At 41.8% G+C, this 25,461-nt stretch overlaps 1 protein-coding gene across 5 annotated transcripts in view; it reads right to left on the bottom strand.

Moving 5' to 3' along the window:
* Window positions 1–7,159: 7,159 nt before the first annotated feature.
* The window catches only part of ULK2 (unc-51 like autophagy activating kinase 2), an 84,230-nt gene continuing 65,928 nt past the window's right edge, over window positions 7,160–25,461 (bottom strand). For 2 of the 5 annotated variants that reach the window (XM_070563560.1, XM_070563561.1), the window contains exons 21-27: window positions 20,353–20,502; window positions 18,812–19,020; window positions 16,391–16,569; window positions 15,821–15,939; window positions 15,299–15,456; window positions 12,703–12,838; window positions 7,160–11,838 (exon numbers count right to left, since the gene is read on the bottom strand). In XM_070563560.1, coding sequence (XP_070419661.1) covers window positions 11,780–11,838; window positions 12,703–12,838; window positions 15,299–15,456; window positions 15,821–15,939; window positions 16,391–16,569; window positions 18,812–19,020; window positions 20,353–20,502 — 1,010 coding nt within the window. In that variant the 3' untranslated portion in view covers window positions 7,160–11,779. Of the gene's footprint in view, window positions 11,839–12,702; window positions 12,839–15,298; window positions 15,457–15,820; window positions 15,940–16,390; window positions 16,570–16,693; window positions 16,722–18,746; window positions 19,021–20,352; window positions 20,503–25,461 lie in introns of those variants that run through there. The other 3 variants (XR_011523696.1, XM_070563562.1, XM_070563563.1) reach the window with 3 other exon arrangements.

The following is a 25,461-nucleotide window of genomic DNA, read 5'->3' as shown; positions in this document are numbered from 1 at the left end:
TGGGCTTCTCAGGCACCCCAGCTCGCTCCTTCCCCTCCTCCTCCACACCCTGCTGACCTCTGGCCCCACCAGGATTGCAGAGTGAAGACAAGCAAGGAGTCAGGGAGAAGCTTTCTTGTCTGCACGGTCTGAGGGGCTTTCCTCTGGCAGATGTCAAAAGCTTGCTTTCTCTCAAGTGGCAGATTTGGAGTGCTCCCTGACCCCCTCTCCCGGGGACCACTGCTCCCCTTTCCCTTGACGGAGGAGACTCCATCTCTCTGGCAGATGGCTCTACTCCTCCCCCTGCCCTTAGCCTCCGACGGAATGCCTCCATTTTATCTGCCAAGGACCCCTTACACCAACCCAGACAGGATCCCAGCTCTTCCCATCAGGCCCACAGCCCACATATCTCCGCGTGACACGCCCATGCAGCCTTTGGCCATACGAAGTATTTCAGAGCAGCTGGCCACGTTATGAACTCCTGGCCATTTGATTGCTCAGGTGTCAGACACTAGCATGTCCCCCAAGCTTCAGAAGATACACAGGTCCCCCACAGGTCCTGCTGGACAGGGGTGCGAGCAGCCCTCGGGCCTCCATCTGTGACAGGTGCTCAAAGCAGTCTTGGCCGAAGCTCCCTCCAAAGGAACCTGAGATAAAGGCTCATGGGCAGCGACTTCACTGCGGACCATGATGCCAGGGGGAGGGCGGGCCAGTGAGTCAGGGAAGGAGGAGAGCCGACCGAAGGACGAGTTGCTGAGTTGGTGACCACTTGATCCTGGCTGCTGGTCTCTGTGGGACCATCTGAAGACCACTCTTCTTGAAATGCATCAGGACCAGCCTGGCTGGCCTCCTCAAGGGGTGGTGGCACACTGAGGTCAGCGGTGGTCCCTGCTGCTAGCAGGCTGAGCAGTAGCAAAATCGGCCTGCTGGCCCATGGATACCACTGCCAGCTTGTTATGGGCTGATGGTGCAAGCACCAGGCAGGCCAAGGACAGAGGCTGGTTGACCTGCACCGGACTCTCTACGGGTTTGGTTACTGCCCCCTCTGGTGGCCACTGACGTGAAATACAATTCTTCGTGCCCACTTCCTGGGTCATCCATATCCCCCTTCTCCAGATCTCCTTGACTCCAGTTTTCCAGTCCTGCTTCTTCTAAGGCCTCTGACCACTCAGTAAAGCCATTCACCACTGTCCGTGTGTCTGTGCGGGCCCTTACCTCAGACCTCTTCTCTCTATATACAGAGACAATGACCAGGCATGCTGCTCGAAGCTCTGCCCACCTTGCAAACAGGGTCTTAGCTGTGACCCTGTCACAGAACCACACTGGACCTTAAAGGAGAAGCAAAGAAGTGGGGACCTCAGGGGTCTTCCTCACTGGCACCAGCAGTGGTTGCCACAGATCAAACTCCCAGAGCCGCTGTGGATGCAGGGTACAGCAACACGATGATGTCCTTCCGATGGCAGTTCTGTGGCCCAATCTCTGCTTTTGTTCCCAGTTCCCCAGGCCTCCCCCAAATACTTTTTTACCAATTCCTTTCTGCTTAAATCAGCCAGTAGTTTCTATTTGTGGTCAACTGCAAAAATGGCTGCAGGACTTGCTCCCATCGCTGTGTGCACACAGTTTTGCAATGTATCATTGCCACACTTCCCACCAAGAGATGGAATCTATTCTTCCACTCCTTGAATCTGGATTTGGCCAATGGGTCATCAGCAAATATGACTCAGCAGGGGCTTGAAGAGTGCTGGCATGCTGTGGCTTCCTCTCTTATCCCCTGGAACATCACCACGTAAACGAGGCTGGGCTAGCCTGCCAGATGATGACAGACAGGTGACCAAGTCATCCTTGACGCCCCAGCTAAACATCAGCAAACCTACAAACACAAATGAGGCCATCCCAGACCACTGAGCACCAGCCACACTGAGCCAGACCAGAAGAACTACCAAACCCCACCACAGAATTATGAGCCATTAAATTTTGGAGTGGTTTGTTACACAGCAAAAACTAACTCATACACCACCTCTAGCAATGGAGAACCCAATCTGATACACTCCCACATCCTATTCCTCTCCAGGTCACATTGATTTTAACTCTTCATTCTCTCTTGAAACCATTCATTTTCCTCATTTGAGTAAATTTCAGCTGCTGCCCCTGCCTCCACGTGTGTCCCCTCCAATCTTTACTCCAACCTTACTGTCGGCTCCACCCGCCAATTTAATCCAGCTCCACCTTCTGCTCAAAGCCTTTTAATGGCTGCAAGATGACCTGCCTCAACATACCTCTCCCTCTCACTTTCCACCCACTCTGACCCTCAGTCACACAGTGGTGGTGCCTGAGAGCAACATTCCCTCATGGATAGAACCCCCTCCTTGCTCACACATGCACAGACGTGTGCACAGATATGCCTGAAACAGTGTACGCATGTAAGCAGTCATCAGCTTTATTTGTGCTGGGCTGGGTGTGAGGGCCTGGAATATTCACTGAGCACCTAGTATTTACCAGGCACAATCCTAGGAGCTGGTGACACAGTTAACAAGACTTAGTCCTAATTAATAAGATTCCTGGCTTTAGAGAGCTTACATTTTAGTGAGGTGAGTAGAATAATAAACAAGTAAAAATATAAACAAGATAATTTCAAAAACAGATTACTGTGCTTTAAAAAGCACCAGAGTGCTGGGATAGAGAATGACTCTATTATAGCTTTATAATCTTCATTGTTGTATGTTTCCCCTGCCACAGGGCCTTTGCACATGCTAGTCCCTCTCTTAAAACACTCTCCCCTCCTTTCTTAACCTGGTTAACCCCTACTTATCTTTTCCCGACTTTCTCGAGCCCCCAACACAAGCTTCCATAACAATAACATCATCCATCTCTCTTTTGTGGCATAAATCACAATTGTCATGTTATCAGTCTTATCTAAAGTACGCACCCTGTGAGGGGAGAGCCAATCCTCTTTTGTTCACTGCTATATCTCCAGTGGTTAGCACAGTATCAACGGCCCAGTAGGGGCTTAACAGTTTCAAATGCATGAATGAAGCAGGAGAAAAGTCCAGATTTGAAGCCAAACATTACAGTTCCTTGAAATTTATCCATCAGCCTCTGGCATAGGAAACATCTCACAGGGGAGGAACTCCTTCCCTAGACCCTGCCTCCCACCAGACCCCTCTTCCCTAAATTCTAGGCCTTCACTTCTAAATTCAGTCATAGAGCAACTTGGGGTTTCTCCTTCTACACCCTAGTTGGCTGGAGGCCTTGCCTTTCTCCCCTAGGAAAGTCCCCCCAGGGCTTTGTTTTGTCCTCAACGCAAGAGCATCCCCTGCCTGACTGAAGAGATGAAGGTCCTTGGAGGCAGAAGGCAGAGGGAGATGTCAGGGCAGCCCTCTCCCTGGGGGACCCTCCGTCCCTCCTTCGGGACCAGCCCGACTCGTTACCCGCTTCTCAATGGAATCAGCCCAGGAGGAGATTGGGGGAACCTGTGGGGTGAGTTTCCTTGAGGGAAGGGGGCGCTGGGGCCTCACCTCACCACTTCCCTTAGGAAGGGAGCTGGGCTTCTGGGGAGCCAGGTGACGCGGGCACCAAGGCAGTTCCCGCACGGCGCCTCCGGCTCACGCAGTCTCTGAGGTTTCCCTGGGCTATCAAGGGGCCCTGACAGTGACCAAAGCCGTCGCCTTACTGTCCACTTCACCTGCCGGGCTCCCCTCACCCTCACCAAGACTTTGTTCCCCTCTTGGGGGGCAGTGCAGGAAGCCAGACCCACCCCAGGACCCCACGGGTGCCAAGAAAGCCTCATTCCTGAGGGTGGGCGCCCTCTGTCAGCCGAGGACTAGACTCCCCCAGTGGGATCTGATCCTGCTCTCAGCCCCGGGACAGGGGAGGTGGGCACCCGCAGAGGGCTGCTGTAGGGACCAGTGGGCGAAGGTCGTCTGGGTCTGGCACAAGCTCCTTCTCCAAGACCTGAGAAGCTGCCGAGGTGCGGCCTGCTGCTGACAGTGTGTGGCTGTGGGATCCAGAGACATATGCTGTCAAAGGAAATTGTTGTTTCAATTTACATACACACCAGGGCTAAAATATACATTTACTTCATGTTTTAAATGCATCAAGAAAATAGAGCTAAGATGTTTATGGAGGACGCGCCCCACAGCAAGGCACTGGAGCTGCGTTCTGCAAAGTCAGTGCACCCACGCGGCCCTGCTGAGACGAGGCAGGGCCCGAGGACAGGCTCCCGGCCGCGTCTGGAACAGATGCTCACCATAGCAGTCAGGGCAACTCCAGGCAGCTGTCTCCAAGAACAGGGCACCCAGTCCAGCCCGAGAGAGGAGAGCAGTGCAGATTTTCAGTATTAAAAGCAAAACTATCACCACTGATTGAACATTTGGTAAGTGCCAATGATTATGCCGAGGGTATTTTCCCCCAAAAAATTGAATTAGAAGGTACTACTTTGCTTTCCCTTAATGAATGAAAAAAAAAAAGAGGCTCAGGAAGGTGAGGTGACTTGCCTAAGGCCACACAGCAAGAGTAAAAAGTAGAGTACCTCACTTGTCAAAGAACCAGAAAAACAAAATTGTTCCAAAACTAAGGATTGTGCAAATTTTGCACCCTGTATATTTGCTAACAGTTTAATGAATTGTTTAAAAGCAGAACTGTCACCCAGTACTCTGCTTCTGACCCACTGACACTTCACATGCATGTTGACGGGACCCACTGGACACCATGGATAGGCAGGGAAAACCGCCACCCAGAGGGTACCGTGGACGCATCCCTGTCATTCTCACTTGCCTCTGGAGGCCTGTCTCTTCTGCTAGTAATCTTGTGCCGGGGGCCGGGAAACCGCCGTACAAATTAGCAATAGTTTTTATATTTCTAAATGGATAGAAAAAGTAAAAAAGTATTTTGTGACACCTGAAAATCATATGAAACTCAATTCCAATGTCTGTAAATGAAGTTTTATTGGAACACAGCCATGTTCCTTTGCGTGCCGTCAGGGCTGCTTTTCACTGTCCAACAGCAGAGCTGACTAGCTGCAACAGAGACCAGACAGTCCTCAAGACCGAAAATACTATTTGGTCCTGAACAGAAAAAGTTTGCAAACACCTGCTATCTTGGACTGTCCTGTCCCAGATTTTCTCTGCAACATAATGTTATGAGGAACATATGATGTTTTTGTGACCACGTGAAAGGAAACTGATTTTTACCAAAAAACTGCTTACGTAATAAGCACCGTTTCCCAAATATACTTGTTTTCATATCCTTTCTGAACTGACATGCTTTCGTCACACTGCTAGCTCCTTTGTTAGCGAGTTAATAAATGTTGGTATGTGCTTGAGAGCAACTTGTCTAAGAAATGTTATTTTTGCACATTCTCAGCAGAAAGGCGGGTTCACATCTCCAAAAACCAAATGCGACAAAGAGAACGCAGCACGTGACTGATGAAAGGAAGAAACAGAAGTCGCTTCTGACCAGTCTTTGTCGTCAGTGGAGAAGAAAGGATGCACCCAGGTCCCTCAGACCTCAGCCTCACCCCACAGCCGCCATGACGACCACCAGTCACACCACCAGTGTCTATTCAGGGCTCAGCACGTGTCAGGAACTTGTGTAAGCATTTTCCATGGACTGTTCCATTTAATCCTCACAAGAAACCTGAGAGGCAAGTTCAATCACGATCTCCATTTTACAGACAAGGAAAGTGAAGCCCGGAGAAGCTCAGCATCTTACCCATGTCACAAAGTCAGTACACATGGGATGGTGACACTGGGACATGTGGCCAGGGAAGACAGGGACACCAAGGCCTCTTGAATCCACTTCTCTATCCTGAGCTGGGTGACTCAGAGGGTTATTCTCGGGCCCGTTGGCCCGTCCATGCTGGGGGCTTATTTATTCTGCTGCTCACCACTAGGCTTTGACCGGTCATGGGGGGGGAGGGGGTCAGAAGCAAAGGGAATTTCCTTATTTTCTCCTCACATCTCCCCCCACCTTAACTTCCCTTCATATGTTCTATTTATTGCAAATACCTTTCCTAGTTGCTTATTTGCCTTTTAGAGCTTTTTTCCTATACCTAAAAAATCTTGTTTAAAAAATTACATAATTATCTAAGCTCACGTTTAAAACTACCAACATCATGGACTATAAAGTTAAACATGAGGTTCCTCCATCCCCTACAACAATCTCTACTTTTCAGGGAAGGAGAATGTTATCCCGTGGGACAGCCACAGATATGCATCTTTATCATCTCATAGACACTTCAAATGTATTCAGATCTTCTCTTTTCTAAGTTTTTTCATCATATTTAGGTTTAGAAAAGTCCTACCTAGGGTACAGGTGTGTGGGACTGCTGTTTTCTCTTCACAGTAAAAGGGATTAAAAAGAAAAAACTCATGCCCAAAATATTCTGGGTTTCCACTAGAAACTGTAAATCTACTTTCTACCTTCAATTCAAGGCATTCTATCCCAATTCAGCTGCCTACGCTTTCTGCCCCTATGGGAATTCCTAAATTAGCCATCATCTGGTTTATTTCCAGTGTACAATCCATTCACCCATCGCCTCTCCAGAGACCCTCCAGCTGGCACAGAGCATAGCCTCCGTCAGGGCCCATCAGAACCCCGTCTGCAGGTTTCCTATGGCGCTTCCTAACAGGTGCAAATGTGCCAGGTAGGAAGTCATTTTGTTGTCCAGATGGATGATTCAGGAAAGGCCTTCTGGAGGTCTGCCCCTGCCCAGCCCACTACCTTCCTCCCCAACCTCTCCTTGCAGTAGGGGCGGGGCCCAAATGCTAATGGGTACTCCTGCAACAGACCCTGTGGGCACAGGACACTCAGAGCTAAGTAGGCTGAGGTGGGGAGGGCAGGACAGGACGGTGGAAGGAGCAGCAACTGGTGGTTTGAGACAAAGAAGGCTCTAGTGCCATCCTCCTCCTGGTGCACGCAGGGTGCTGGTGCTGTGTGCTGGCAGGTCTGAGTTGAGAGCGTGAGGCTGCATGGTCACCGTGGGGGCAGACTAAGGAGTTCCCTGTGGAAAGGTCTGTATCTGCCGCCATCCGGGAAAGAACTGCTCCCAGGACGTGGCCAGGGCCTGTGGAGGTCCCCTTGGCAAAAGAGGGGTTGAGGTTCCTCCCATCTGGGACTTGCCCAGTTCCCTGTTCAGTCCCCCTGGCGCATGTAAAAACAAACAGGGACGCTGCAAAGCGGGTCGGTCAAACACACAAGTTTATTGATCTGTCGAGGAAGCCCTCTCACTGGGGGTTTCAACGGTGGTTTCTGAAACCGACTGCTCCTGAGCTTCAACTCCAGTCCGACAAGCGAGCGGCTGCACAGAGCTGCTGACCTCACCTGCTCTTGAAATGTGCTGCCTTCCACTAGCGAGAAGATGGGTCCGGCATCAGACATCTGCACACCACATGGCGTAAGACTGCCTTCTGTCCCTTCTTCCTGTACACCACGAGAAAGCCGGGACAGAAGGACGCGGGAGTGAGCACATGTGGGACTCCAGGCACACGTGCAGAGAGGACAGCGCTCCCAGCCCAGCAGCGTGGCTGTCCAAAGCCTGGTAGCAGGCTGCTTCCAGCACCATCGGCCCTGTGGCCTTTCTCTTGGGGAAATTACTCTCCAAGACTGTTTTTTCCATCTGTAAAATGAGGCAAATAAGGGTTGACATGAGGATCAAATGAAGTAACAAACATTAGATTGATACAAACATTTCATTAAACTGCATTTCATTAACTTAAAAGGGTAATTACAGGATGTCTGAAAGCAGCGTGCCTGGTGGGTCAGCTGGAGAAGGAGCTCTGTCCTTTCAGAAGTTATCTGAACGAGATAACAAGAGCAAATGTGGTTCCAGTGAGTCCTAAATCCAGGCCTTGCCCCAAAGAAACGCAACACAAATTGTTCTCCTCCTTTCCCCCAAACAAAACAGAACAGCAAGGAGCTGCAGACCAATGACCCTACAACAGCTAACGTCACCAAGGACGATGTGCCCAGTGCTGTTCCAACTTCACACTTGCTTCATTTTTACCCCTACTCTATGAGCTCCGTGCCGTTCCCACTGTCTGACAGATATGGAGAGGTCAGGGAACCTGTCCACGGACACACAGCTAGGCACAGGGGAGCTGGAGCCCCAGACTAAGTGGACCCTTACGCCAAGGAGGTAGAGAACAGTTTTCCACAAACGAGTGCTCAGCTGGTTTGTCTTGTGATGTAAGTAAACTCTCAAAGAGCAGGGCAGTCTCAGAGCAGGATGGTCTCAGCGCTGGGCAGCGCTCATATGGTGCACCCAAGCGTTCTTGCCCAGGACAGGCCAGCCCTGTGTCTCCCTTGTGTACGGACTTCAGGAAAGCCTCTAGGCCAAGGGCAAGGGCAAGGCCCAGTGCTCAGTCACCTCCACAGCCTCCACAGCTCAGATCCACTCCCAGGAAGCTCCTTGGAGGCTGTCGAAAGAGGACACACTAAACAACAAAGATCCTTATGGCACGTTAAAAACTGGGCTAAGAGGCCCTCTGTGAAAAGGGGAAAACCTACAGATTAGTTTCACCTGCACAGAGTGCAGACCGGCCTCACTCAGGACCACGTGTGCCCGTGTCCTTGCCCTGCACAGCCTCTGCAGGTGGCTGTGTGTGGGGCCACGCTGACAGCAGGCCCTCAGCCTCTGATCTTTTCTTTGCTATAGTCTGGTCACTGAATTCACATCGACCCTGCACCTGTTTGACTTCGCCTCTTTCACAAAATCTGAGATTTTAGGGCTGTTGGTCAGTGTCCTGTAGTGCAGGGCTTTTCCAGGTGGATTGCTTCTGATGAGGTTTCCTCTGATTCAGGTGAGGAAAATACCATCTTGACCCCTCTCCCAAAGAAAGTCTTCTCACAAAGGCTTTGACAAAGAAGAAAGAGACTTGGGTAGGCCTCAAGAGCTTCCCTGGCTGAAGATTCAAGGGTCTAGGACCCAGAAGTAAACTGTCTCAAGGCTGTGGAGAGGCGGGCACACATGCTTCTGAGGACATCAGGAGCTCTGAGCAGCAGCTACTCCCAGTCAAGTATGTCAGCAGGCAATCTTCCTAGAGCAATACGATTTGGCTTTGTTCCAGAAAGAATTTAAGACTGATGATGGAAACTACAAGGAGGGAGCTTCCATTAAAAGTGGAAGTCTTGCCCCAAGGCCTGTGCTCAAATGACTTCTCTCACCTCAAGGATTTTTTCAGGTACTGAGTCAATGGCCTCAGGTCCACTGTGTCCAACTCAACTTCCTCCTTATTACACTGTGGAGATTGAGGCAATAAACTCTCCTAGCTCCTCTCACGACTCCAGGAGGGGCAGAATAATCGCTCTCTAGTATTCCTCATGGCCGGGAGAAGGGAGCATGGGACTGTGGGAGGCATCAGATTCAGCACAGAGCACGGCACAGCAAATCCTTACAGCAGGAACAGCCACTGAGCAAATCCACTGATTACTCCTCTACTGAGATGCATATGGTCAATAACGTTCCAAGTTATGGCTTAAATGTAAGTGTCAACTCACGCCTGTGTGGACTGGCTCACTTCTATTTTATGAAATACATGATACGAAATTAAAAAATACTCATGGAAACATAAAGCGTTTGTTTATTATTGCTATAATCAAGGCAAAATCTCTTAAAACAATTGGCCTTGATAACGGAAGTATAATCAGAATCATTATTCATGAATTTACAGTTTGTTCTCCTCTGCTGTTCAGACTTCTCGGTTTCACACACACTATCTACCACAGACCTTTATTACACAAGAGGAAGAATGAACTTGGAAGTCACAAAGCATGGCTTAACCACTTCCCCAGTTACCTGACTTCAGACCAATCACTTACTCTCTATGAACCTGTTTCATCCTGTGTTTAAAAAAAAATGGAAGGGGAGAAAGGGTCAGAATCAACCCACCCACTTAAAGGATCCATTGAGATAACATGGGTGATATCTGAGAGAAAATAAAGAAAATTGCCCTGTAGACTCAAAAAAAAAACTATACAAAATAGAGTATCACTAACAACAGTGCTTCGAACTCTGAGGGAGGGGCAGGAACCCTCACTAGTCTACATTCCTGGCAGCCTGTGTGACAGTCACCGAGAACCTGAAATCTGGAGCAGGACAAAGAATATTAATGACCAAGCCTCCAAACTCACTGAGGAAGGACCTGGCCTAATAAGCCACGTAATACGGACCCAGTTTTACCCTAGAAACACTTTGTCAGTTTTATTTTACCTTAATATATATCTGTACAGGCAATAATAAAAAGGTTATTACACAACAATTCAGTGAGTTTTACCTAGTTTCAAGAATAATGCATGCAGTTACAAATGAGAGGTAGAAACACTGTATTAAAGACCTAAAAATACAAACATCATATAAATAAATGTTCAAATTAATTGCTGGAATTTCATAGAGATAAATAAGGTAAAAATTACATTACTTCGTCAAAGTAAAGGAAAACCATGTTTTTGTTTGTTTTAATCAGTACACTAAAATTAGATTAATGCCAAAGAGCTTCTGTGCAATTTGTCAGAGTTCAGATTATATTACCTAAAAGGATTAAAATAAAGAGATTAAAACTGGAGAATGGTTTATTCAAGTATTCAAGCAGATAAGTAAAAAAAAAAAAAAAATCAAATAATATACAATGTAGGAACCATTCCTGGAGGGGTGTTAACTGCCTGCATTCTCCATGACTAGCTATTGGGTGAACTGTCAGGATCAACCTAAAAAATACACAGTAGGCTGAAGAGAGCTGCCCGCTTTCCTAAGAGAAAACAAACTTGATTTTTCACTAACCTCATGTAGAAACTTCACATCACCAACAAGCCTTTTAGATCATCAGCTTTGTTTTGGCCCTATAAAATTCTTGAGAGAATCTCTTGATTGGTATTTTTTCTACTACTGCCCAAATAAACCTAGCCTTTAATAAACCTAGAGGTCACAGGCATCAATGCACATTCTACATGCACAAAAAATGCAACCAAAAGCAAACCACCAGCAACTCAAAAACATCACTTAGCAGATTTGCAGGTGTAGATGGATAGGTCAAAAAAATTCGAAGGTTCACATGAACACAAGCTTTTACCAGAGAAAAGTCCATACAGATTACATGTGAATTCTGGAAAGGGGATGTGTATATAACCAAGTAAAATATTTTAAACAAGTCTATTGTGCCTCAGTTAGTTTCAAACTGTAAAATCCAATACACAGTTGTTTTAATAAATTAGTGCAATATGAAAGATTCTGGAAGATTAACGTGTGTCCATATTAGATCAAATTGAAGATTTCACAATTTCTTCCAAGAGCCATCTTTCGCTGCTTCTTAAGCTATCGCTTTCTGAGCTGGTTAAGGACGCGTGCTCAGATTTAGACAAACTTACCCACGTATCAAACTGCCTGGATGAGATGTAGGTTTTTTCACTTTTATCCCTCAGTAAACATGTGGAATTTCACACATTGCTCTGGTGAACTGAGTGAAGAGCCACTCACTTTGTTTCATTCTTAATTATCCTTAAGAATAACTGTACTGATAATTCTAGTTCTAACGTACATTTATTTACCAAGTTCAAAGTGAGAGCCAAGTGGAATACTCTTGCTTCTGCCCTACAAAGAAAGGGAAGGGGTAGCATCTCTGATAAGGCAGATTTCCTACAAATATGTAGTTTTTGGATTGTTTTCCTTTTTGCAATGACTGCTTGCTCTTTGGTAATCACCAGGTAAGAAACTACAGTTTCCTGGGGATGGGGCAACCGAATCCAAGCTATACTCGCAGACGCATCCCTTCACATCCCACCACTGGTCCGCGGACAAGCCTGCTGCCGCTCACATGGCCGAGGCGCTATAGCAGAGTGCCGACAATCTTCTTTCAATACTAGATTTATCTGGAAATAAAAAAATTAAATTCATAATAAAAATCATTATATTTTTTAAACCAAGGAAAGAAGAACTAATTTTAAAACATCACTATTTCTCTACCTACATCCTCATCTCTGTTCTATCTTTGCCCCAGAGTTAACAGGTCTGAATATTCCTCTTCTTTCTGCCTGGTAATTCTTTAGATATGATTTCTAACTTAGTGCTGCACAGTAGTAAAATTTAGATTAGCAAGTCAAATAAAGAACATTTAGATTTCAACAGCTAGCTTGCTCACAATTGCAAATAATTTGAGACCTACCATCCCCATGTGGCTCTTCAAAATGTGGTATGACCACATATACTCCAAGGAGTCCACCACCTCCTCCTCAAAAATCCTATCACTGGGCTTCTATGTGATAAGTAATAATATTATCCTGGTACGCTATCAATCTCCACTCTGCAGTCTACCTCAAATCTGAAGTACCTAGGCTCTTCATAGGATTCTTCAGTCACTAAGCCCATGAAGCTTAAAATAGTTGCATTTATTGTTATTTAATAACAAAAACAAAGTTCTCTACATACACGAACACACACCCACCACCACAGTAACACAGTGTAGAAATCTAAAGACTGATGACAAAAGCCATCAGCACTTTACCAGCATTCTCTCTAATTCTCACTACAACTGTGCAAGTCAGGCATTGTTCCCTCATCTTTTAGAAGAAGAAACTGAGACCAAAGAAAGGGTAAGTGATTTGCCCAAGGTTGGAAATCCAAGATTCAAACCCAGGCAGTATGATTCCCAACTCCAGGCTCTTCCTACTCTACCTGTAGGAGACAACTAGACTGCAATCAATAAACACACTTGGTTTATTGGTACGTCAACTTACATTTATGTACATTTTCAATATCTGCAGGGTCCTGGAGAATCTTAGTTAGGCCTTCCAAAAGAAGGGCTGCTTTATGGTAGCGATAAACAATATCTTCAGTCTGCTGAAACATCTCATCCAGGGCTGCAGACTGAACCTGGAGCCAGTCAACAAAAATGAGAAGATTCTCAATTTTTCCAAGAAAAAACAAATCCATTTGGTCAATACAGCTTTAAATGGAATCGATCCAAAATTAACACACTTTGACAAAATGATATAATCCACTGAACTATATAAAAATTGAAGATTCATCAGATGAGTGATATAAAGAAGGAGCTTCCTGACAACAGTTATTCTGTGTTTAAACAGCCTTTTCATACTCAGAGATTCATGACTCATAAAACTTACTTCTGAATTGGCTCTTCTACGACTTCACTAAAAAGCTCGTCTTAAACATATACTTTTACACTGGAGTAACTAGAGCACACTAGAGCATTTCATTAAAGTAGATTTTGTTACAGTAAAATAATTAAGTAATGCTAAAAGCCACTTATCAGCCTCTTCTTTTAGTCAAAGGATTTTCTGCTGTAGTCATTCATTCATTCAGAGATACTGACTGAGCACCTACTGAGTTCCAGGTGCTGAGCATACAATGAAGGAACGCTCACAGTCTGGAGGGAGATACAGGCCTGCAAAACATGCCATTCAAATTCCAAGGGATACATGGCATTATAGGAGGAAACCCGAGATGGTACAGAATACACAAGAGGTGCAACTAACCCCACTATGGAAGGAAAAGAAGATTAGGGAAAGCCTCCAAAAGTGATGTCTAAGCCAAGTCATAAAGAAAAAATAGGAGCTATCTAGGTGATGGAAAAGGTGGATAGGGGCTTTCCAGAAAGAGGGGACAGCAGTATTATTCACAGGGTTATCAGTATTTCAGGAGTTTTCCCAATAGCTTTCTAATTTTCTCTTTAATCATTAAATGCTAGGGACTGTCAATAATCCAGTATCCTAATTTACTTGTCAATATGCTCTGTCTCTTGGAAAAAATAATTTGAAGCCACTTACAATAAGATAAATAAATTGGACACAGAACATCAGAGCCAGGAGGAAGAGAAGGAGAAAAGGAAGGAGAAATAAATAACATAAGTGTTAATATCTCTAAGCATGCTTACAATGGGGTTCAGGGCAGGCTGCCCTGAAATATGCCACTTCAGCACATTGATTATTTTGAATTAAAGTTACTTAAAAAACAGCCAGTGCAAGGCCACTGTGACCCTCCTTTATCCCCCTGGAAGCAGGAAATAGATCTCTCCATGTGAAAGGTACCCTCTCTGCACCAGGAGGTAGAGAGACATCCGTATCATCAGAGACAGGGAATGCAAGGCCGACCAGGCTGTGTAACAAACTGCTTAGTCTCTTCCTAATTAGTGCCCAAGCCTAAGTCTCCCTGTCTCGTCACATCTTCACATATTTATTGCTTGTCCAAAAGGTATAAAAGCTGCCTGCTTTGGTCACTTCTTTGGGTCTCATATTCTTATGGAGCCCTTGTACGTAAGAATTAAATTTGATTTTCTCCTGTTACTCTGTCTCATGTTGTTTAATTCTTAGACCAGCCAGAAGAATCTAGAAGGGTAGAAGAAAAATTTTTCCTCCTCACCCTAAGCAGCCAGAGCAAAAGGGGGAACTTATTGAAGTTACATGGTTCCATCGTCAGAAAAGAAAGACGCATCCTAATTCCTTATGAGAGGGCATTTTTCCTGGCACAAATTTCTAAAAAAAAAATTTATCATATGAAGCCTTAATTCGGTACACAGTGATACAATGCATATTATTCACATCAATAGTTTGTAGTAAAATACTGTGTACTATTCTTATCAATAGTTTATATTCCAAAGTTGTTTTCACTTAACTTTTTATTATAACGGCTTTCAAAATAAGACTAAGGGTGTAATATAACAGTACAATTCAAAGCAGACAAATTTTGAGGGGAGGAAGGAAGTTTATGATGCTAATGTGGTAAAAATAAAGTTGGCCAATAATAAATTTTTCCCCCACTTAATACTTCTTTAACAGTCCCTAATTTCATCTATACTTCAGAGGAATTTTTTCCCCATGAGACAGAAAAATTATTTCCAATCACACAACTAGATAATTGGAAGAGTAGATTTTACTTTGTGTCTATATTTAAATAAAATCAGTAAGCAGAATCTGAGCACATGAATTTTTGTGGTTAACAGGGCAGTATTTTTTCTAATGTTTTATCAAGCCAAAATTTCTCAAATTGTAGAAAATGCAGAAAGAGATTTAGCTAAAGCTTTTAGATGCAAACTATGAAAAGATTAATCACACCTAATTTAGCAATTTTTAAGAGATATAATATTTTACCAAATGTAACCAATGTTACTTACTGTGCACTTAAATGTTAACTAAGTCCAATTACTCCTTTAGTAAGAGGTAATCACAATACTTGGGACTTGGGAGCGGTAGGGCATGAACTCTTTTTAAAAGGATAGATAATGTCAAGTAGGGATTCAATTCAAAGGATATTCTTAAAGATAAGTAGTACTATAGAACCTTAAAGTAGTGCTATCAAAACCTTAAAAAGGGTTACCATTTCTACAGCACAATTATAGATGAGTTTCTCTGCAGTCACGCTGTTGATTTCATCAATAAATCTCTGTTTGTCAGAGAAGAAACGATTCAGCTTTTCTGTAAGCTTCTTGCACATGGTGATGCAGAATTTATATCGTTCATTCAGATTTTTGACAACTGAAAAAAGTTGAGATGAGAATTTTAATTTTCCTCCAGAAATAAAGTCACAGTGACACGCACCTTTCCTAGTGATTTAAAGAATGTGACCCTAAATGATCACTGAAAACTATGACAGGAAATCAGATTGTTTCATATGTCCTCTCTTTCAGTTATGAAAAGATTGAGAATAAAAGCACTTCTGGACTGCTCGCTATATCAAGTAAATGGCAAAAACAAAAACCAGAAAAGCCAGCATCTTTTCTCATTTAAGAATATTTAATAACACAGTGATTCCTCATCAAAAATTTTCTTTCTTAGTGTAATGGGGAAAGGGGCAGCTCCAGCACCCCAGGAGTTGGGTGTTGTCACGCTCCACCCTCACCTTGTTTCACAGCTGTGGATGGGCTCAGTTTCCCGGACTTGATCTGGGCTTTGGCGAGATGCAGAGATGATGCCAGCAGCTGTGCTGCTTTCATGTATAACACCAGCTGCTCCACTCGCCTGCACCCAGAAGACAGCAAGCTGAGTGTTATCCTGTGAACCATTATGGCTCTCTACACATCAGGTCACCATTAAAATAGCCTTATCTAAGGGAATATCATTATCCTTGATATTTTTAATGCACAAATAACTCCTGAAGGGAGAAGGTTTGGCATGGAAAAAGACATGTATATTTTGAATACAACAGATACACTGAGATAAAAATCAATACAATCTCTCTATTGTCAAGTATCTCCAACAGTATAAATTACAGGGAAAAGGCAATGCTAAGGTTGAAGAATCTCTAAGTCTTGGCTCATACAGTGAAATCTAGCACAATGGAACACCATGGACTCCCTTGAAGCTTTTAATAATGAGATATGATCTCCAGTGGATGACAAGGCCTCTATCTCAGACATGAATTTACAGAAGGCAGGAAGAATCTGGAAATGAATGACAAAGGGGCACCTACCCCCAGTCTTTGCTCAGTTGGCTGATCTGGTCCACAACCACACTCTCCTGAATCTGGTACAAGGAGACAGCGGATGTGCACAGCTCTGGGTTCCCTCCCCGCACAGCTGTCAGGTCCAGCACACACTCAGTGAACATCAACATCACATTCAGGTGGCGTAAGGTGTCTGTGTGTTCTCGCTGTGGCAAAGCCAATTTGTCTTAGAAACTTCCAGGTTAAGAAGAGATGCATACTCATTTCTGCATATAAACCATGGCCACTGCTAATGTTTTTCGATACTTATGAATATCAGAATGATCAAAGGAGATTGAGATTTTTTAATTCCAGAAAACTAGTGAGAAAATAAACACAAATGAAACCAAACGTAGGCATGCGCATGTGTCTGTGTGTATGAGAGCACCCACAAAATTAAGCTTCAAAGATATGAAGTCACTGTGCTTTTACCAGAAACAAATCAAGTACGGAATAAGTAAACCAACATACATGAAACAAAAACATGACAGAATAGATACCAAGATTATAAGGATATTCTGCACACTAAACCATACTTCTTGTTAGTTTAGTGAATTCTACTGAATTACAATTTCAGAGATGCTTTATTTTAGTTTCTGCTAGTTTTTCAGTTAACAATGATTCCTAACACCAAAACTTCTGTGATCTTTTCAGTTAAAGAGGGAGTACAGACAGAAAAAATAGTATGCATTAAAAACAGGTATTCTAAAATTAATACTGAGATTTGTTTTTAGCTACAAACTTTTTTTTAAGATTTTATTTTTCTTTCTTCTCCCCAAAGTGCCCTGGTACTTCGTTGTATATTTTTAGTTGTGGGTCCTTCTAGTTGTGGCATGTGGGATGCCTCCTCAGCATGGCTTGATGAGCGGTGCCATGTCCGCGCCCAGGATCCGAACCAGCAAAACACTGGGCAGCTGAAGCGGAGTGTGCGAACTTAACCACTTGGCCATGGGGCCGGCCCCTATAAACGTATTTTGAAATCTTAAATAAGACTAAGTTTCTCATTCCCCTTTCATGGTTAAAAAAGGATGAGAGGGCCGGCCCGGTAGTGCAGCAGTTAAGTGTGCATGCTCCGCTTCGGCAGCCCGGGGTTTGCCAGTTTGGATCCCAGTGCAGACACGGCACCATTTGGCACGCCATACTGTGGCAGGCGTCCCACATATAAAGTGGAGGAAGATGGGCATGGATGTTAGCTCAGGGTCAGTCTTCCTCAGCAAAAAGACGAGGATTGGCAGCAGATGTTAGCTCAGGGCTAATCTTCCTCAAAAAAATAAAAATAATAAATAAATAAATAAAACATGTTTAAATTTAAAAAAAAAAGAAAAAAAGTATGAGAATCATATTCCTAGAGACTTTTGAAAGCTCTCTGTTCAATGACACAATATTGGCCTGTATGTTCCAATGCACCGGAACACATACTGGAATATAATTTACGCCTAATTTGATGCAGATTGAAAAAACTCTCAAGATTGTTTTTCCAATCTTAAATTGGATTACATATATTTTCAAAATTGCTACTAAACTTACTACAAAATGACTATTAAAATTTTGCATGCAATATTTTATAAATTTTATGTGAAATATTCCTCATTCACACAAAATAGAATGTTAGAGGTCCAGCATGGAGAGAGAATTTGTTCTTTAGTTGGTCTGGAGAATTGATCATTTTAATTTAAAATGTAGGCTAAGTTAGCATTGTATTCAGGGACTGAGGATACAATGTAATCCACTGAATGCTGTCCTAGAGTCAAGATAGAGCAACTGAGCTGGCAGAGCCTTTGGAATCATAAAATTAACTTCTCCTGTTCTGGATTTGCGCTCAGTATGCTTCAGATTATAATGTGTTTTTCCTTGTAGAACCAGCTCCATGGAGGGAAGGTACTGGTCTACAAATGTGGGCATCTAGTCTGCTTGGCAGGTTTCTTTCTCAATGTTAGTGACTAATCTGGCAATACGGCTTACTATTTTTTTAAACCTAAGTTTAAGTGTATTGTTTTTATCTTATGAAGAAAAGCAAGCTTTGAGAATAAAAAGTTAGGGTTTTAAGACAAAGATTATGCATTACAAGTCCAATAAGTAGTACATAAACTTCAGACAAAAAAATTAAGAACCCAAAATCTCTGTATGTCACTTCCTATCAACCAAAGCTTGTTATGGATGAGTGTCAATGTCAACATTATTCTGAAAATATATCAGCAAAGTTTTTCAAATAGAAGGAAAGATAAGAAAGGCAATGTCAACATTATTCTGAAAATATATCAGCGAAGTTTTTCAAATAGAAAAGAAAAGGTAAGAAAAGCAAGGAAAAAACCTCAGAACTTTCAATAGTATTTTGCTCTCTCACCATCACTAGAACTTTCTCTTAGGGTATCAGTATTACAATGACATGTCACAGTGGTCATTCGCTACCTCCATCAGTGTCTCCTCTGGCAGTTCCGGGGCTTCAAAGGTGATGAGCCCCTCTAGGCTAGGGGGTGAAGCACCATAAGGCATGTATCTCAGGCTGGGAGCTATCTCTGCTCCTGGAGGGGAAGACCCTGGGCATGGCCCAGGCGGGGAACCCACACACACACGGCCACTTGCAGAGCACAGGGAACCTCCGGAGCTGCTGGAGCCCACTGCAAGGAAACAGGACAGGCAGCACCATGCCCGGGTGAGTGCACAGAGTTAAGGACTTTGGTGCCCACTCCTACTATCAAAGAAACAAAGGAAATGTTCAAAGAACAGTCACTGACCCCCATTTGAGCATATGGACAGGTTTTATTTTTCCATGTTCACTTTTATTTCTTTCTATATGTTTATTTTATAGACATCATAGCTAGTTTTAAATATTCTGTTTTAAACGAATTTATAGCATATGTTTCTCCCCATTGCTTCACAGTATTCATAATTATAAAATTCAACGGATGCCTAGTAGTTCACTAAATTTATACATGTAATGTTTATCTGGAGGCATGTATACTATTTCTGATTTTTTATATCAGAAATAATACTGTAATGAAATCCAAAGTTTTCCTTTGTTTGAATGATCTGTGATAAATACTCCAAGTGGTATCATAAACGGGAATGGGATTACCGTAGATTAAACATTATACACATTGTCATAGGTCTTTGTGAGAGCCGCTACGCCACTTTCTAAAGTAGCCATGAGTAAGCACACAGGTCTCACGAACCTCCACAACACTGGGCATTATATATATTTAATGATAGCTTAGTTAACAGGTATAAAATGTTACTTGCTTAAAACGGTATTTTCTTATTAATACTTTTAATAATCTTAAAAACAAGATTATTAGCTCTACTTCCTGTCTTATTATCTATTTATACTCTTTACTTATTAATCTACACATACCTTGATTAATGACTTATTTAGCATAAGAGAATTTAAAGGACACAAGCTACAATATATAAGATGATGTCGAATTAGACTTATTTCAAGTCTAATCTAAATACTTTCTTAATTTTTGGTGTTAGAAACCTACTTATAGAGTATGGATGATAAAATCAATCTATTAGCCTGTCTAAATATATACAGGATTAAGTGCAAAGACTGAAACCCAAAGTACAAAAAAAGTTAAAACTTAGGTTTCTTATAAAACAAAACAAAGATAAATAACCACCTACCATTTTCAAAAAATTTACTGGCTGTGCACACCATATATGCATAGCTACTTCATCATGGAGAAGTCACATTGACATTATAATGCTATAATATTATACATTATTATAAATATATAATGTAGTACTTTTATAAAGTTTTTTTCACCCACAAATATTGCCTCATTTACTCCTTATAACCCATTAAGGTAAAGAAAATAGTCACTTCCACATCATTGGTAAAGAAACTGAAATCCAGAGAGGTTAAGTAACTCGTCTAAGTTACATCAAGCCATTATCAGAACGCTACACTCCAAACACTAGCCAAAGGCTGTCATAAGACAATTTCTTACCTGACGTTGTTCTAGTTCGAAGGACCATGTGGGTACAAGTTGGGGCAGTGGCACTGTGTGGAGGAGATCCTACAGTGAAGAGGACAGCCCTGGAACTTGCTGCTGTTCCTACAGGAGGTGACAGTACAACACCACAGGCTCCTGCAGGGGCTGCAACAAAAAGTTCACAAAATGCTTCATTACTTTGATAGTGCTTATATGTGAGGGTGGGATTATACGGAGACCTTCACTTTTATATTAGGGTTGGTTTCTTTTTTTTACAATAAGCATTTATTACTCTTAAAAATCAGAAAATTCAACACAGATCTCCATAAAAAATATTTTATAGTACTCTCTTCATAGTTGTGAACCTTCTTGACACCAAAGCCTAGTACTTAGAGTTATTTCTGTATACTCCTAAAATACACAAACTGCAGTCACATCTGTTGAGGATAATTTGAAAAAGTGGAAACCAAGAACTGGGAATAAAAATGTGAGGTAAAGCTGAAGGGAGATGAGCAGTTACCACGGCAATAGAGCTTTAGAAAGAGTCCAGTACACACACTCCTTCGAATTGCACTCTATATCTATCAGGAAGAAAAGGAGGTGGGAAAAACGTCACAGGGGCCCAACAGGCTGAGGCTGGGCAGGATGAAGAGAATGTGAAAACCCCCATCTACCCCTCCAGGTTGAATCAATAAAAGCTGTCCAAAGCTTTTTCACATCAAGCATCTGAAAAACATTCCATTTCTGAGACTACAGAATGGAGGTAGGAGTTAATAACACAAACCATAAATTTAAAAGAAGAGCCACTGAATCAGATATAGAAAAAATTGCCTCTCAGTGTCCATGTTATCTGCAACAGAGTATAACAAACTCAAAGCATCTAATTAACAGCAGAAGAGAGAGTTCATAAAAAAATCTTCTAGGGAGCAAGGGAACAGTAAGTGGGAATTAATTAAATAGTACCCATTGTTACACAAGATGTATAAAGTGACACAGATATTCTCTTTATTTAATGTAATATCTTTATGATTTTACTTTAGTATTAGCATAAAAGTATAGCATTAGTAAAAGTAGTAAAAGTATTAGTAAAGTACTAGTAAAATTATTAGCATAAAAGTATTTAAAAATGTTCATGGGTATATTTTAAGAGACAATGACTCTATTTTTTCCCTACGGTCTTAAATGTTTTTCTTACTATCAACAGTTTTTATTTTCAGAAACTGAAACTTCAAGATTAGAAAGAGAAATTTGTAATTTCAAATGATGATGATAAAGTTCATGAGGAAAACAGAAAGGAAAAAGACAATAAAAGTAATCAAAGATGTACTTTATGCCTTAACATTCTTTAAGAAAAACACCTGGTTTCACATCCATGAACTTGGCTTTAAATTATAACACATATTCACATAGAATTTATAAGCTCTAAAAAATTTAAATTTACTTCTAAAGGAGAATGAGACGTAATACGGTCATTTAGGCAAGCTGTTTTGAAAAATTATCCCAATTCCTAGTAACTTAGTGACTTTTGGTAAAAGGTACATGGAAGAAGAATGACTTCCAGAATAGCAGTGTGAGGTATGGGGAGCACTGCAGACCTGCTCCCCAGTGAAACAACCATAACTGGTGACAATTATTTTTTTAAAAAAACATTTAAAGTCTCTGGAAATTGTCCTGAGGCCATACAGGAAATGAAACATTTATTCAAGAATATCTACTACATCTCACTAAGAACTGTAGGTGGAAGTTCTAACCTAAGCCAGCAGATCAAATACTAGGGCTCTTGTTGCTCTCATACCAGTTCACTTGTCTGGCAGAGGTTCCATGCCAGTAGAGACAAGCCATGAAGACCAGAGGCTTCCAACCTATCCAGCACCTAGCTCACAAAGCAGGGGTGTCACTCTAAGAAAAATGGGCCACTATTCTCATGCCCAGCTCTAGCTTAACAGTGCACAGGATTTCCCCAGGGGGTGGAGGAGGCAGAGAACAGAGAATTCTAAAACTCCCTCCAAGGCAACTGACCTTATTTGAAGCAGATCATGGGGAAGTTCACGCCTAAGGACATTGTCAAAAACAATGAAGATTTTGGTGGTAAGCAAGTAAGAGGAGGCTGTTAGTTCCAAGAGAGCAACAAGCTACAAAGAGACCATCTAGAAGTTTAAAAGAGAGAACCAGGGAAAGAGACAGCTAAGAAGAGCCCTACTATGTGCACAGATCAATGGAAAATTGAAAGCCCAGAAATAAAACCACACATCTATGGACAGCTTATCTTTGACAAAGGAGCTGAGGGCATACAATGGAGAAAAGAAAGTCTTTTCAAAAATGGTGCTGGGAAAACCGGAAAGCCACATGTAAAAGAATGAAGATTGACCATTCTTTTTCACTATTCACCAAAATAAACTCAAAATGGATCAAAGACCTAAAGGTGAGACCTGAAACCATAAGGCTTCTGGAATAGAGCTTTACAGGAGTACTGCATTTACATTTCACTGTAAATCTGAAGTACATTATGATAACTTAATATGTATATTGTAAGCAAGCAGCAAGCAAATAACTTTAAAAAATTAAAAACATCATTAAAGGAACAAAGAGTTACACTAGAAAATATTCACTTAATGCAAAAGTAGTAAAGGAAGAATGGAGAAACAAAAAAGACAACATATATAGAAAACAAAAAGTAAAATGCACATATAAATCCAACTATATCAATAATAACATTAAATGTGAACAGATTAAACAATTCAATCAAAAGGTAGAGATTGTTAGACTAGATTAAATAAACAAGACCCAACCATATGCCTTGTACAGAAGACATACTTTAGATTAAAAAATACAAATAGGTTGGGCCAGCCCCAGAGGCCTAGTGGTCAAGTTCAGAGCACTCTGCTTCAGCAGCCTGGGTTCAGTTTCCAGGTTTGGACCTACACTCCCCTGTTAGGAGCCATGGTGTGCTGGTGGACCACATACTAAAAAATAGAGGAAGACTGGCACAGATGTTAGCTCAGGGTGAATCTTCCTCACCAAAAAAAGAAAGGAGATTGAAAAAAAAGGATGGGAAATGATAGATGATGCAAATAGCTACCATAAGAAAGCTATAGAGGTTATATTAATATCAGACAAAATAGACTTTAAAACAAAAATTTGTTACTATAAATAAGGAACATTTTATAATTTTAAAAGTATCATTTCATCAGAAAGATATAATAATTATAACTATATAAGTACCTAACAACAAAATCCCAAAATGCATGAAGCAAAAGGACAGACTGAAAGCAGTAATAGACAATTCAACAATAATAGCTGAAGAATTCAATTCCCTACTTTCAATAATGATAGAACAAGTAAGCAGAATACTATCAAGGAAATATAAACCAACTAGACCTAAGAGACATCTATAGAACACTATATCAAACTGCACCAGAATACATTCTTCTCAAGCACAGTAAGACCATATTTTAGGCCACAAAACAATCCTTAATACATTTTAAATTACTGAAATTCAGCAAAGTATGTTCTCCAACCAAAAGAGAATAAAATTAAAATCAATAACAGAAGGACATTCAGTGGACTCACAATTATGTGGAAATCAAACAACACACTCCCAAATAACCAGTGGTCAAAGACAAAATCACAAAGGAAATTAGAAAATAAAGATAAATGAAAATGACAACACAATGTACCAAAACTTATGGCATGTAGATAAGCAGTGCTTAGAGGGAAATCTATAGCTTTAAATGCATCTATTAAAAAAGAAGAAATATGTCAAATCAGGAAACTAACCTACCTTAACAAACTGGAAAAAGAAGAGCAAGCAGCAGGAAGGGAATAATGAATGAAATAGAGAATAGGAAAAGTAGAGAAAAATCAACAAAATCAAAAGTTGGTTCCCTGAAAAGAACAAAATTCACAAGCCTTTAGCTAGACTGACTAAGGAAAAAGAAAAGACTCAAATATTAAAATCAGAAATGGGAGGGCTGGCCCCATGGCTGAGCTTTGGTTAAGTTCGTGCACTCCACTTCGGCAGCCCAGGATTTTGCTGGTTCATATCCTGGGTGTGGACATGGCACCACTCATCAAGCCATGCTGAGGCAGTGTCCCACATAGCACAACCAGAAGGATCTACAACTAGAATATACAACTATGTACTGGGGGGCTTTGGGGAGAAGAACAAGAAGAAAAAGAAAGACTGGCAACGCATGTTAGCTCAGGTGCCAATCTTTAAAAAAAAAAGAAAAGAAAAAAGAAATGAAAGAGTGGATATCACCACTGAATTTAGAGAAAGAAAAAGGAGTTTAAGGGAATGCTATGAACAGCTAAATGCCAACAAATGAGATAACTTTGATGAAATTGACTCAAGAAGAATTTAAAAATCTGAATAGATCTGTAACAAGAGAGTAAACTAGTAATCAAAACCTTCTCACAAAAAAAAGCTCAGGCTCAGACAGCTTGAAAGGTCAATTCTACCAAACATTTAGACAATACCAATTCTTCACAAACTCTTCCAAAAATCTGAAGAAGCGTGAACACTTCTCAGTTCACTCTATGAGGCCAGTCTTACCAAGATATCAAAACCAGACAAAGACATCACAAGAAAACTATAGACTAATAACTCTCATGACTATAGATGCAAACATCTCCCAGAAATATTAGCAATCTGATTCTGGCAACATATAAAAAGGATTATACAAAATAAGCAAATGAGATTCATCCCTTGACTGCAAAGTTAAACACGCAAAAATCAATCAATGTAACAAGTAACACTCAATACACTAGGAATAGAAGTGAATTTCCTGACCTAATAAAGAGCATCTATGAAAAACCTACAACTAACATCATACTTAACAGTCAAAGATTGAATGCTTCCCCCTAAGATCAGGAACAAGAAAAGGATGCCTGCTCTCACCTCTTCTATTCAACATTGTATCAAAGGTTCTAGCCAGGGTAACTGAGTGGAAAAAAAGAAATAAAAAGCATCAGATTGGAAAGAAAGAACTAAAACCACCTCTATTCACAGATGGCATGATCTTGTATATAGAAAATCCTAAGTAATCCACTAAAAAACTATTTGAACTAATAAACAAAATCAGCAAGGTTGCATGGTACAAGATCAATATATAAAAATCAACT

This window comes from Equus przewalskii, chromosome 10 (assembly GCF_037783145.1).
Source record: "Equus przewalskii isolate Varuska chromosome 10, EquPr2, whole genome shotgun sequence".
In the NCBI taxonomy this organism is placed as follows: Eukaryota; Metazoa; Chordata; class Mammalia; order Perissodactyla; family Equidae; genus Equus; species Equus przewalskii.
The sequence above is the reverse complement of the archived record's forward strand: the minus strand, read 5'-3'. Positions and strand labels throughout refer to the sequence as shown.